Source organism: Thermobia domestica, chromosome 7, assembly GCF_964235325.1.
Source record: "Thermobia domestica chromosome 7, izTheDome1.hap1.1, whole genome shotgun sequence".
Taxonomy (NCBI): Eukaryota; Metazoa; Arthropoda; class Insecta; order Zygentoma; family Lepismatidae; genus Thermobia; species Thermobia domestica.
Window position 1 is genome coordinate 85,660,592 of NC_137460.1, and position 15,611 is coordinate 85,676,202.

General features: G+C 38.1%; 1 protein-coding gene across 5 annotated transcripts in view; it reads left to right on the plus strand.

Annotated features, from left to right (window-relative positions):
* Positions 1 to 15,611, plus strand: part of LOC145690259 (band 7 protein AGAP004871-like) — a 117,256-nt gene that overhangs the window by 38,976 nt on the left and 62,669 nt on the right. Inside the window, exon 1 of one of the 5 annotated variants that reach the window (XM_081764983.1) lies at positions 5,151 to 5,306. The exons of 3 other annotated variants lie outside the window; for them this stretch is intronic. In XM_081764983.1, coding sequence (XP_081621109.1) covers positions 5,189 to 5,306 — 118 coding nt within the window. In that variant the 5' untranslated portion in view covers positions 5,151 to 5,188. Of the gene's footprint in view, positions 1 to 5,150; positions 5,307 to 15,611 lie in introns of those variants that run through there. One more of the 5 variants, XM_081764982.1, reaches the window with a different exon arrangement.

Below are 15,611 nucleotides of genomic sequence, written 5' to 3' on the forward strand. Positions count from 1 at the left end.
TATTGAGTAACAGGGCTGTCACTCCAGAAATGGATTATATCTATAGTCGAGGACAGTTTTTTCATCTCTGGTTCAAGATGAGCCCAAATCGCAGGTACTCCGTGTAGAAGGTTGCTGGACAGAGTGCAAAAACTTCGAATATTAATGTTAGACTCACTTTTGTCGTGGGTATAAATGACCACCGTGTGCATTGCCACTTGTCTTGATCCTCCAAAGTTAAATGACTGTATTTCTTCTGAATATTTACATGCATAATTCTCACTAAAGTCCATGTGAATTATTGCTTCTTTTTGAGTTATGGTCTCTTTTTATAATCTCAAACTATTTTGTTGGTACCTTACTCGAGCCGCATGCTTCGAAAAATCATCTACTGTTTCTATTAACTCATTTGCTATTTTCAAAACTGTCGTATTTATTTTTTCTTTAACAACTTTTTTCACTGATTTGACCGATCCATTGCTATCTGTCGGCTTCATGATTATCAAATTCCTTGAAAATGATTGCTTTCTTGTTGCATCTTTCACATTCTCTTAATAAACATTGTTCCTCTCGCGAGTTACAGAAAATTATTTCTAAAACCGAGTGTGGTTTTGACACATCTAAACAGCCACATGCTTAGAGAGCTTTGATTACCATTTCCACATTTAAATGCTTCACACATTTGTACATCTCTCTTTCACCGAAAGTCATTTTAGCCACCCATTTCACCCGGTACCGGGTAAACGTGCTATATTTGATAGATTTCCTTTTCGAGTTATCTCTCAAATGCTTTGTATATAAGGTGGTTATGTCATTTTCCAATACCCTTCTTTGATGCTTTCCACACATACAACTGACATAATCCTTTTTTTTCCTGGAAATATTCTGCTGACCGTGTCTTGTTCGCAAAACGAGATTATATCCCGCTGAAGCTTCAGAGTAGCCGTCTTGCGCACTTGGATATTTTCTGCCTCTAACATCCTCGTAAAAACGCGTCCTCTCTTCAGAAAGCTAGCTGCGGACAACATCCGATACTTTTTAAATATTTTTCTTCTGGTTATTAAGTTCGTTTTTTCGTTTTTTTTTTTTTCTCTTCGAGCCCCCACACTTCATTATCTCAACTGATTGTGTTAACTGTCGATTTATAACTTCACCAAAAAGTCCTTTTCTTATTTCACTCTTATGAGCTTTCCTACTTTCTTTCTTGGAGTTAAAAATGATTCTTTGTCTGAGCTAATTTCCCTAGAAGATTTCGTTTTCAATCTTTGCAGCCGCTTTTTGTAGTTATCCAACTTTCTCTTGAGATGCTTAACCACTTTATCTTTTGCCCTCAAATCGCGATTTTTTCTCTTCTTACTTTCTTTTTCTCTTGCTACAATTTCTGGGAAATGTGAAATATCCTTGCGTTCCGAAGCACTGTCTGGTGGGATAATATTACAAGAAATATTCGTATTACTTGGTACTCTCCGCCTTTGTCTTATTCTTGTTGTGTTTGACGCCACTGTTTTCTTTTCATTCGCTTTTCCCTTTCTGACACTTTTTTTTCATGAGCTTAACCTGTCCTTTCTTCCGTCTTCTTTGGTATTTCATTCTGGACACTTCTTTCAATTCTGCGGCAAAGGAAGGACACTCCGCAACTTTTTGCTTCAGTCCCTCATATCTTCGATGTTCAGCTTCCCTTTGTTTTTCTGAAGACGCTCTTAATTACTTTGCTTCTTTCTCATCATCTGCAAGTGACAAGGAAGTCTTCAGAATCCTTGCTATAAGTAACATCTGGGTGCTCTGACTCCCGATAACGCAGTAGTTGTCATTCTCCTGGCACGAAAATGCCAGAAGAATGACTGAATAATTATGACAGGAGAATGACATTTCACTAACATTTCGTTTAAATCTCACACCGTATTTATCTGTTACATGAAATGATGTACTCATTGTAAACATATCTGTTGTTTCTCTCTCAAGGAAGCTAATTAATTTATATATTGTAAAACTCAAACTAAAATTACTCACCAGAAGAATGGCTGCAAATGCAGCAAAGAATCACACACCAGCTTGGCAATACACTTACTCAGAAACTGGCTGACGCAACAGGCACGTTGAACAGTGTTCCCAATATCACAGATACCATCTGTACCATCTGGTACCATCTGTATAAAACTGAACTCTTACGAATTTGTACATGTAATCAAATGTGATCTTGAAAGAGACGATAAATCATCCAGAAAAATGACAGAAATTGATGTTATAGGAATTATTATAAAAGTATTTTCATGCTTTCTCTTTTTGAATTGGAAAAGTGCCATATATTTCAAATATTGTATGTGAAATTTATAAAATAGAATTGACATCAAAAAATATACAAGAGTTATTAGTAATACGAGTATTTGTATATAGGGACACCCAGGAGAATGACATTTCTATTCATATTTTCTCACAAAATATATGAAATCATTACGAAATATGTAAAGAAACACTGCTTACCAGATTGATATATTTATAAATAATATCTTTCGAAAAAACTCATTTTTAAAAACAATTTTTTAACTTACTAACCGGAAGACTTCAAAAGGCCAATCTATTTGCAAACGACCCATATATAATATAGTGTCCCTTATTTTGGCTAATTTCGTGTTGCGATACGCACACCCCCCAAATGTATTCTATGTGATCATAAACACGCATTGGTAAAATAGTAGCTCTCTACGAGAACGTAACCCGTGCCGACTTAACGACAAAGTCATGAAATTACGTTTCCACCTTGTAATATAATTTAGAATTTCCAACCGTAATAACGGAGAAACTAAAAGAGACAGAGAAACGAAACTTCGCACGAAGCAACTAGAGAAAGAGCGACATCTGCTCATGTATTGACAAACAGCACCGGATGAACAGTGTTGCCAAGCCAAGAGAAAGTTGTGTTTTTGTAAATGGAATTACCTAAATTGAATATCATCATTGGAAGCAACAATAAAAATAAAGACCAAAGAAAAAGGATGGTAAACGCAGATCAGTGTTGCAAACTTCTCGAGAAGTAAAGTGTAATGTGTATTGGCGCACATAGGGAGTGAGGTACTAACGTTTTGTACACCTTAAATCAGATATTGACAAAAAACTGTTTGAGTTGACTATAAGTCTAGAAGGATCCGCTGAACAGTGTTTGCCATCAACAGAAGACAGAAATTGAGTTTGAAAAACATACAATAACTCTAAAAAGGTCACTAATGCTGTATGCTTTAAAACCTATAATGCAGGGCGGTAGAGCATGAGGAGTAGAACCGTAGTTATGTGAGATCGATAACTGACCGAGATATACAATATCTTGTAAAAGCTGACAGGTAAGATTTGTGAAAGGTGGCAACGCTGCACAGCGGGTTGGAATCCCAACAATCTGGTTAAGATATAAAAACATCGTTCAATTTGCATGGGTTTATGTACTCGTGGGCTTTTGAGGACGCTGATAACCATGACGACATCAATAGTAAAAAAGCCGCCGCTCTGCAGCGTTGCCATCTTTTACAAACCTTAGTTCTCTGCTTTAATAAGATACCGAATATATCTGTCAGTTATCAATCTCACGTAAGTTATCAATCTCACATAACCACGATTCTACTCCTCATGCTCTACCGTCTTGCATTATAGGTTTTCAAGCATAAAGCATTAGTGACCTTTCCTAGTTATTGTGTTTTCCAAACTCAATTTTGCTCTTCTCTTGATGGCAACACTGTTCAGCAGATCCTTCTAGACTTAAAGAGTCAACGCAAAATTGAGTTTGGAAAACACAATAACTAGGAAAGGTCACTAATGCTTTATGCTTATAAAGAAATTGTAATATCTATCAATTTCTGATGTTAAGACAAAAAGAAGGGGGTATATACCAAGAAGAGAAAAGGGGGGAAACGCATTGAAACCATGGTAAGAAAGACTATTGTTAAGAAAGTAGAGAAAGGTCAAATAAAGACGTGTTTTAAAGAAACGGAATAAAAACCCTGATGATAAAGCCATGAAGGGGCCAGCCAACGAGCTTTTAGTGAGGTGATGTGTGGTCATCACATCGACTTCCATCACTTATTTTTTGCTGCCTTGACCAGAAAGTCCTTCGGAGGAGTCCAGCGGTGATCTTGGTAGGAATAACATCTCTCCGAAGTGTTGTTAAGAAGAGGAAGTGGTTAAAGCGAAAAGTGTTCATTCTACATATAATTCACACATTCACAGTTAATCACAAACACACTTACACTCATCCACAATTATTCTACTCATTCAAAATTCATGTATTTTCACTTTTTACCATTTTATTACACCCTGATCAACTGGGTACCTGGCCCTCTTCGACCCGTTGGACATCCTTCCCGATTTAGACTGCAATATTTCCCTATTATGGCACTTTTATGCTTTTCCTGATTTTGACTTTTTGCTTTTCTACTTTGCACAGAATTTATTTATTTTTTTTTTTAAACTCTTATCAATTACCTACAATATATGACAGGCACTTCGACTTTTAAGTCGGCCAATCATTGCAAAAGGCGGTGTTAGCCATTTGATTTTTTTTTTTTTTTTTTTTTTAGAATACATACAATTTTATACAAAGAACTCTTTTTTCATATAAGTAAATCAATTTTCCTACATTCGTAGCACACAAGACCTTAGATGTCGGTGCAAAAACATTTTAAACACCAGGTGAAGAAGACAAGACAAGAAAGTCCTTCATCTTACTTCAAATGCTTCATTAATAGGAACAATATCGAAAATTCTATTTGCATGGGACCGATCCTGGGACCTCGTTGTTATTGGTTGAATTGGAATTTAGCGTCCCCTTCATAACAGAAACTATATGAGACGTAGACCTACAGCTAACGTGGAATCCGAACCACATGAACTCCAACCGAAAATCGAACTACGTCTACATACCAAAAGCCCGTATGTTAACCATATAGCCGCGATGGAACTCTCCAATACCTCCTGTGCCTTGCATTAGACATATCTGCTAAAGGTTTATAATTGTGCAATATGAATCTTATCTTAGAGATAAGGGAAATATTTGTGTTCATTTCATTATAAAGATCCTGTTCGTGTGTAGTAAGGTAGCCGCATGACGAAACTCTGAGTCATGGCAGCGTGCCTGCTCTTTTTCTATCTTATTTATTTAAAAAAGTGACCGCTCCGCAAGGTAGCAACACTGAAGTAATAAACATTGGAATGAGTTTGTCTGTATATGTATCCCAGACCCAGTGCCATGGCGATGACAGGCGGACGCGGCGATGGTGATTCACATGGAAGCGCAATGGATAGGTCGCGGAATCGATGGGATTGGGAGCAAGAAGAGAAACAAGGTAATTGAATACTATTTATATAAAGGTCGAAGGTTTCTTTTTCTTTTCTTTCCACCCACATGTGGTCAATCAGTTCGTTGTACTTTGTATTTCTTATGCTGTGATGTGTTTGTGTGAGAATTGATGGTTGAAGGAAACCCGAAAATAGCCGCGCCGACACCATTTCGTTAACAGAAACGTTGCCAAAAATGTGGTGCCTGTTAGCGTTAATTACTTTTCTTGTTTGTGCGATAAAAAAGTTTGTAAAGAGAGAGTGCATTGCTTAAATCAGCTGAGAAAGCGCGACCATATACATGCAGCTGCTTCAATTCCCCGTTTATAGGACTCACTCTCGATAAACGTTTTGGTATGATCGTTTCTGTAGTGTCTTTAATAACGAAGATAACAGATAGTTTTATATTAACTGTAGGGATTGCATGGAATATTCAGTAAGAAGAAAGTCCAGTGGGGTCGAATGCATAATTATGTTTCGTGAGTATTTTATCTTTTTTTTATAAAGTTTTAATTACTGGTTCACGGGTAAGATGTACTCGAAAAGACGCGCATACCGCCGAGTGTGTGTCATATGCCTGAAGATATGATTGACGTTATGATAGTTAGATAAGACTAAATGATCAGCTTGTGAAATAAGGGAACTTCCGATGACACAAAGGAAAAGCGTAAAATGTTTGTTTTGCATTTTACTGTTAAACGTTTCCTGGCTTCCTGGTTTTAAGTCTTAAGTTTGAAAATAAAGAAAGAAAGAAGGGTTATAGTTAAGGAGCCGTACTTCCCATTTAGGGAAGGACGAGAAACGCCATTCTTTCAGGAATTATTCATTGACTATCTAGGATGTTAAAAAGTAGGTAATAGACTGAGTTCTTGCCCTTGTACTTAAAGTGTTTAGGTAGTGCAACAGTAAGATGTATCCTCGTGCACGGGAGATGAGAAGTAGCTGTTCTTAACTATTACCGAAAGAAGTTCAATATAGTAAACAAATTCCGCGAATTGAAATGTCGATTGACTCTACTAGAATTGGCCTAGCATTTGCTTCGGGAGTGGTAGAAATAGTTCAGATTAGTGGTGATTGCAGAGGAGCTTTTCGAAAGGGTGAGAATTTCAGTACACAGAGGTAAAAAATAATACTGTGAAAATACTAGCACAAAGATGATACTCTGTGATACTAGTAACCAGTGGCGTATACAGAAGAAGAGGGTTTCGGGGTTTAGTGATAGCAGCAATCCATAGTACTGAGCTCATTCGCGGCTAAGCGGTTAGCGTACGCGCCTTTGGCATGGGTGACCCTGGTTCGATTGCCGGCGGGAGCTCATGTGGTTTGGATCCCACGTTAATCAGTAGGTCCACGTCTCATATAGCCTTGCTGCTGGAAGAGACGCTAAACTCAAAAATCAAATCAAACTCTCAGTACTCCCCGAGTCACTACTTCGTAGAAATTTACAAGCTTACACTATTATAATTTATATTGTTATTAACAAAAAGCCAAACAAATGTAGCGCAATGTCGTGGGCGTTCCGTAAAATCTTATCAGTCAGAAAAGGTTGGGAAACTGTTGTAAGCTACAATGAGTAACCACATTATAAATATTTTCTGCTACAAACCACCCGTTCTGGCAGCTTCTCAGTTTCGAGTATCGTATCTGATTGCTCAGCTTTCAGAACGGCGGCCCCGTGTACCTTAGTTGCTAACGCTCTCGCTTTTGATGCGAGCGGTCCTGGGTTCGATTGCCAGTAGAAATACCCGGTCGAAAATGTGTAAAAATATTTTTCAGACTAGCGATCATGTGTAGGTTTTCGTGGATTTTCCCCACTCACAACAGGCAAATACCGGGATGGTACATACCTATCATACGGCCCCAGGCCGCTTTCTTGTTTCCCCGTTCGTTTCTTGATCTCCATCCCCCGGGTAGTGTTACCGCCGAGGGACGTCATCCCTCATTCAGGACGAATAGCCGAATAGAATTATGGCTATGCCGAAAGCCAAGAAATCTTAAGTAGGCCTACTAATCCTAGCTCTCAGAATGGATGGACGTAGTAAAGCTCTAATATATGGAAGTCCTTACTTCATCCGATGTAGATAAATTTTGGTCCAACATAGTTATAAAGTTGGAACAATTTTGACAAACATAAAGCAAACACCCATCTGGAGAGCTGAGTAGATGTCCTGTTCATTAACCCAACTAGAATATTGTTTCGGGGAGAGAGTTGACATAAACACGTACATCCAAAGGTAGTCACTCTCTCTTTTACCGTAGTTAGAAGTGTTCCCTCGTTTATCTACTAAGCAGACGATTTTTCAGTTTCCGACGGGGAAATGTTGGTTTGTTATAGAATTAAGCGTGAGAGGCAAAAAAGAGAGAGAGATTATTTGCGATAACAGAGATGGAGCTCCGTACAATGTAATCCTCCACTGAAGGTAGTACGATTAACAAAGTATGATCTTGCCAACAAACTTCAGCTTCCTGCAAGTATTAATACGCCACAACATCCAATTAGTAGCATGAAAAGGAAACTTTCACAACTTCCTTTAGTTGTTGCCACTTTCGGATCCAGGAGAAGGGCGATGGAGCGATCACCTCCCTCCAAATTTTAGGTTTATTGCACCACTTTAGTCTGATTTAATGTAAAAGTCTGTATTTTAAGCAGCAGCGTTATTTGGGATTTTGTATGGGGCGAGGGCAAAAACTCTTCATTAGTATATTATTATCTTATGGATTAAATTGTATACAAATCCGACCCCAGAGGGGGTGCAATTACTTTCTCCCTGGAGCTCGAAATGATTCCCCTGATTTCAGGCCTATATTAGTTACCCAGGAGGAGATCTGCCCATCCAGACGACCATCCTGGATCCGCTGTTGCTAGTGCTAACGTCAGTGGTCTTCAGTATACTTTCCTTCATTATTTCTCTTAGATTGTGAAAATGATCACAAACTTAGAAACATAGGGAATCAGAGATAGGACTCTCACCCATCGTGGTTTAGCAGGGATGCATCTTCTTTTCCTCCAAAAATTGTCCGATGCAAATGTTCCGGTTTTTCTCCACAATATAAGTTAATGCTATTCGTGTGATATATACAGTATACAAAGGAAAAAAAAATCCCGCTTTTACTAATCATCGGGCGGTACTCAACTAATAAGAATAATCAGTCCACAATGTCACTTTTTTTTTTATGAGCACTGACCTGCCATTTAATTAATTCCAATACTCCAGCAAAGAGCAAGTTCATAATTATGATTATATTGTAAATTTTCATTGGTAGTCCTTTTTTTTTTTTTAAGTAAAAATCTGGGAGCCCTAGTTTTATAGTATCTGGTATCGATTGGACAACAATGTTCATAGACCATTCTGTATAGGCCAGAAGTCTGGGTGCTAGATTTACGAAGTATACTATACGTAAGGTCTTATGAAAACTGTTAGTTCATTTAATATCATTTTACAAATCTGCCTCACTTGGTGTTTTATTCGTATTCTTTTAAGTCTTTTAATTCGCTAAAGCTCAATAGAGTGGACATGACAGAAACTCTTGAAATAAATGTCTTCGTTGCCTGCGATAAGAATGTTTACATTTGAGTATATAATCCAAGGTATAGGCCTGGAACTTTATATATTTTATTTTGTAAGGAATATGGTTTATTAACCAAACTTCCTTTATATTCTCGCTCCTGTCTGTCCGTTTGTCCATCCGTCCGGGAGACAAAAGAAAATTCAAGTATCACCTGATAAGTTACCATCAGTTTTCAAAAGTAAGAAATCAAGTTCGTTGGCGGAGGTAATGCGAATGCATCCAGCTAATGCGAACATATGACCTCCGTGTATTCCCAAAGGAGGTTATTATAGATAAATTGCTCCCAGATAGTGTGCAACCCAACTGTACATAAAGGTGAAATTGGTTGCATACTTTCTGTTACTTTTAATATTCCAACCATACTCCTTCATACATCTACAACTACTTTATCAAATACATTTCATGTCCTCTGTGAAAACACCTTTAGTTGTGCACTACTTTAATTTTTATTTTGTCGAAATTGAGCACATTGAACATACATCTTTTCTACAACTTCATTTTTGTTCGATTGATACATACAGTGGCGTACGTAAAGGGGTTTGGGGTTTTAAGCTCTCCTTGAGTAAGATGGAAAAATAAACGTATACATATATATAATATATTACGTAGTTTAAACTATTGAGACTTTTGCGCACAAGATGGTGTTAGTGTTCCGAACCTCAGGACATACTGTATGAGTCGCACCAAGCCGAGCCTAAATTCATTTGAAGCTGACAGTTGAAGGTAGTAAATATGCAGAAAGTATTGTAATTCTTGTAGTCAGATGTCAGGTATTCCTCCGTGAAGATAAGCGAACTTTTCACAAAACTGCACATTTTACAATTTTATTTCGGTGAAGACAAGCACGTGAAGAAATTTTTGCTCTCTTTGGCCAAGATACGTTATCAACAGCAACACAGCCAAAAGGTAGTTCAGTCGCTTTCTTTCTGAAAATTTCGATGTTCAAGATTTTTGTCGCAGTGGGCGACCAATCGTCACAAAAGTGGATAATATTCTCGTAAAAGTGGAAGAAGACCGGCATGTAAATAGTCATGAGAGATCGCCAGTGGCCTAAATCCGTCACCAAACAGTGTTTAAATTAGAGTGGCCAGATTTAGAAATTAAAATAACGAGACAGCATACTAGCATAATTTGAAAATCCATCTAAATATAGTCATTGTTATATGTCATTATGCGAGTGGGAAAAATCTAGCTTTTCAAAATAACCATTCTTTTTATTTATTTATTTAACCTTATTCCAATTTTCATGTTGACATTACCTACTGTGTTGGGGGCATCGATTGTCACTTAAATGCTGTTTTTTTTTTTTTTTATGACAATTTGTAGAAGGGTTCATTTTTCCTTTTAAAAAAACTACTAAAAGACTATGTAAGAAATGTGTTTCAAATGACACTTCGTAGTTATACTATGTAACTACGAGCCAAAAACGGGATTATTTTTAATAAAAAATATTTTACACCCCGTTTGCAGTTTCCTGGTGACACCAAACGCTATATTAAATAATTTGAAGAAGGCTGACCCCCCCCCCCCAAAAAAAAAGTAGAAAAAGCTCGACATTTGGGTGGCAAGTGATCTGATTCAAAAACATTTACTCGATCGAAATTCTGTTTGCCAATCTACTAAAACGTAACGAACTCGAGCCATTTCTGCAGCAGTTGATCACCAGTGATAGAAAGTGAATATCCTACAACATTGTGTGAGAAAGATTGTGGTTTATGCGAGGAGAAGCTCCACATTGTGTAACAAGCCCATATTGATGCGCTGGAAGTTTATGCTATATGTTTGCTGGAATTGGAAGTATATAGCATCACGAGCTACTGCCGCCGGGTATAACAATAGATTTGGACCTGTACTTTGAACGCCTAGCAATCCAACAGAAGCAGCCGAAACTGACCCAACAGAATGAGTGTCGTCTTTCATGCGTACAACACCAGATCTCATGCATCTTTAACGACCAATTAGAAATTCATAGAATTTGGGTGTAAGGTTTAGATGCATCCACCGTATGCCCCAAACCTGGAACTGTCAGACTATCCATTGTTTCAATCTTTGCAGAACTCTCTGAATAGTGCTAAGTTAGTCACAAAAGAGGCGTGTATAAACCACGAGTCAGAACTTTCTGACCAGAAACCATAGAAGTTCTATAACGACAAAATTATGGTGTGCTTGAAAAATGGCAGAACTTAATCGAACAGAATGGTGTGTATGTGGTTTCGTAGTGTTATTTAACCTCTTCTTCCACGCTATATGTTCTCGATGTGAAAAAGTTCGACGTTTTGTATTCAGACCAAGAATTAGACGTATAAGTCAGAAACAATATTGGTTTTGTTCTGTGAGTCCTAGTGGGTCCTGTTAAGGAGTATTTGACCTGGCATCAAATGATGCCACGTCTCTGGAACAAACACAAGTAATTTTCAATGTTCCTCTTAAGTGATGATGATGAAGATGTGTTCTAGCCGACGGCAAATCTTAGATCCGATGGTCCATGAGCAAGATAAGTCTATAATGGTTTGCCATTTCCTTCCACGGGATGATGATGATGTCCTTAGGATGAGATGTGATAAATAATAAGATTATTTACATTGGCAAAAAATACATTTACTAAGGGTATTACAGTTTACAAGAAATCTTTGCTACATAACGTTGATACAAAACACAATCCATTTGATAGAAAAGTGACTTCACTAAAAAGGCACACAAAACTACTGCATAACTAATATTCATGCATAGTCCTTTTTTTTTTTTTTTTTTTTTTTTTTTTTTTTTTTTTTTTTTACTGTTTCGCGTGAAAGTTCTCCATGGAAACATTTACTAGTAGTAAATATTTAGTAAAAATGCTACATAGTTGAAACAGAACACAATATATGAGAATAGAAAAACGACTTCACTGAAAAGAAACACAAGACTCTTGCCGCACAATCGGTCGGTCATGGCATCTAGGCGCCTGCTTGACCTTCAATTTTTGTGGAAAATGATTTATACCATAGTACCACTTGGTATAAACTCAGATACTACGCTGTCCGCTGAAAGCAGGAACATTATTTTCGTAATCATTGTCTTCACCAGCAAACCAAATCATAGGACATTTTGTTAGAAGTAGGAGGTACTCTCGCACTAAAAAGTGAGTGATTTAAAAAAAGATGTGGATTGTGAATTCTCATCGGAGATATTTGAGGAGGTCGCCGATCTCACCTGATTTACAGAATAATTCACTATACCGAATTTGTGATTGATTGATCTGTGAATCACTCACTTCAGAGACATTGGTGTCGCTGTCATCTTCACGTAAACGAAGAAAAGCTTTCTCACAAGTAGGATGAATCTGATCATTGGGCTGATAGTCATCTTCATCACTACTGCAGAAGCTGACCTCGGAGTCTGATGGGAACTCTGAATACAGAAGGCTGGTAATTTCACCTTTTCTCAACCCATGAGCCATGCAGATGCTGTAAAAAATAATAAATACTCAAGTACAAGTAGGTAAACATACGATTATTCCATCTACCAAAACATGTGTAGCAATTTCATTGGCAAATCTAGGAGCCCGAAACGTGGGGAGCGCTATTGCAAACCATTCGAGAATGTAACACATCACCTATATACTGCTATAAGATTTCAAAAAATATATGAATAATAACCTGATTTGATTTTTAGCCCAGGAAATAAGGAGGCTAGCTAGATCCGCCACTGAGCAATTTACTTCTAAAACTTATTTATTTTTGGCAGATTAAATTCTATATATTTTATTACTTGAGACCTGTGCTATGAATTTTAAGGTGTGATGAACTATAGTGAACCAAGTACTGCAGCAAGAATCTTTATCGCAAGGCAATTTCAATATAAGGATAAATGATTGTATATGTAAAATCAGTCACTTTTCAAATAAAGTTTAGGAGTCCGAAGCCTCAGACAACCCCTTCCATCCGTACTTCCCTTATTTTTATGTTTTTATGTGATTGTGATTCATAGACGACCCCTTGTTACAAGTGCAGGCTACGACACTGAAAACACGTTTTATGTACCACTGCGATTGTTTTAAATACATATTGTTAGATAATGTGGGCAAGAAATTATTGTTAGATATTATTTTATTCAAAATAGTTATCACGTAAATGTGACTAATCACAACCATATCTGCACCGAGGCATCGTTTAATTGGCTCATAATTTTCGAAAATATCGACATAACGACGAACATACACAATAATTTGAAAAAGAAGATACCAGTGCTTCAGAATATAATTTTTACTTACCTTCAGTTCGCACTATTCTTCGCGGAAAAGAAATCAACAGTACAGTGACACACAGCGTGATTAAACAAACAGCTCTCTAAACCCCGTCAAAATTTTCTACACGTCGTAATTGCTCAGCCATCCAGTGGCGCGTCAACTATTCACCCTGACAGCAAACGTTGCCAGCGTGCAGAAATGGATACTACTTCAGTGCAATAAAGTGCATTATTTTCCCGCCAAATATGTGGCATCATTTGATGCCATACTCGTGAAGAGGTTAAACCATATGAGTCCCGGTGGAACTACTCAGTCGAAAAAGTGTACAACACTTTTGCACGCCAGCCACCCTGAATGAGGTTTTCCTGGGTTTTCCTCATTCACACGAGGCAAATGCCGACGTGGTACCTAACTTATAGGTGCCAGGCCATTTTCTTCCTTCCCTCTCCCCAGATAGTGTGCTCGCCGAGAGACGTCCCTCAAAACGTGACGGGCTAAATGGCCTTAGATGCCGAAAGCCCAGAAATCTAAAATCCTAAATCCTAAACCATATGGGGGGGGCGGTGGCTCAGTGGTAGAGCGTTCACTTCCAGTGCGTGGGGTCCCTGGTTCGATCCCAGCTTGCATCGTGTGAACTTTGTGGTGGACAAACACCGTGCTCATGGCTTTTCTCGGGGTTCTCCCGTTTCATCCCACTTCATTCATTCCACCATTGCATTCATTCCTCATCATCACCGTCTCCTTTAGCCTAACCGGCATAATCGTGGAAGATTTCATTTGATTTAAACGATATGAGGCATGGTGGCTCAGGGATTGGTTCCGGTTTCGATTCTCGGTGAGAAATCTTTTGGAATTTTAACTGTCCTCAATGTTTATATGTTCGTGTCTGTATTCTTAACGAGTTACTAGGAAGACGGGGAAAGTAAGTAAAACGAGTAATGGGAAAACGGGAAAAGGATACTTAGGAACGTTCGGTAAATCAGTTAACTTAAGCGCTCTACCACTTTTTTTTTATCTCTGGTGCGGAGGGTTTCTGGTTTAATCTCAATAGTTGACAACATCGTGTCCGTGAATTTTCCCTTATCCTCCCGTTTCCTTCCACATTCTCATTCCAGCATTTCTTCTATCCTGTTTCCCTTAGCCAGAATGGCATACTCGTGGGGCGTTAAACCGAAAGTTCTCGTTTTATTCATTTACTTCCCCTGGTCTGCTCCATCGCCAAATCTATCATCCAGTAACTCGATTGGGCAGCATATGGTCGGGTCCGCAAACCCCGTGAAAAACTTTGATGGACTACGTCACCAGCTGAAAAAGGCTTGGAACGGGATTTTTTAAAGGATAACACCCGACACTTGTACGTTGTTTCCATGCAAGAATGCAGGCCAGCATTGAAACAGACAAGGAAGTAGGATACACGTGTATAGACAACATCAGTACATTGTGTGTCTATCTGTGTAGAAGCCCGTGCATTTTAACCTGTATATACAGTGTACAATGTATAGTATGTTTAAAATTTTATTTCCGTGAGGCAGTCATATTTTGGATAGGTGCTGATTGCCACGGGTGCTGACTGCCACAGCCAATTATTGGTGCTGACTGCCACGACTGTCGCTGATTGCAAATATGAAGGTGCTGACTGCCACGATGGCGTGCTGACTGCCACGAGCCTGGGAAAAACTGTATTTGGAAAGAGAGGAATTAATCCATCATACTAAATTTATGATTATTAATTAATTTAGTAGGGATTAATTTAGTAATCATCACAGCAAATCTATGTGGCATCCTATAAGTTACAAAGTAGCTCACTAAGTGGAACGACATACACTTGGATGTTTATAAAGGGATTGTCTCTTCTGTTATATGTACAATTTGCACATTTCATTGTTTATATTAATTTTATTGTATTATTTAATGAATATGATGGTCTGAAGCCAGCTGACAAGGGAAGTTTGGGAGAAGCACTCGCCTGCAGAGAAATAAGCATGTCATTTGAAGGACCAATTCATGCTGATTATAACAGGTAATAAAACTCCTATACGTTGAGAACTGTTCCAGATATTCAGCTAGGAAGTTTATATGAGAAAATGAGTGGATGCACGTTTCAATGCATTAAGTATTCTCACCCATGGCGAAGCCTGATAGTTTGAACTTGCTATTGCTTGATCATTGGGGTCCATTCACGGACAAATTGTCCATTACAAGTTGCATGACGGATGGCAAAGACGTAATGGTTGAGAAGATACCAAAGAATTGCACACGATTTGTGCAACCATTTGATGTGTTTTGATTCCAATCAATCAAAGATTATGACAGGAGATTTGTACATAGTGTGAATCTTCTTGATCTGGACGTTATAATGTACCAACGAAACAATCAAATAAAGTTCGTGTCCATACGAATCACTTCCTATCACCGCGATACATTGGATTGTTTCAGTTTGCGTTCTGCAAGGCAGGTTACAAACAAATTATAGGCCTATAACTATTGAATCACTTGTCGAATTTGCTTTTTGCTT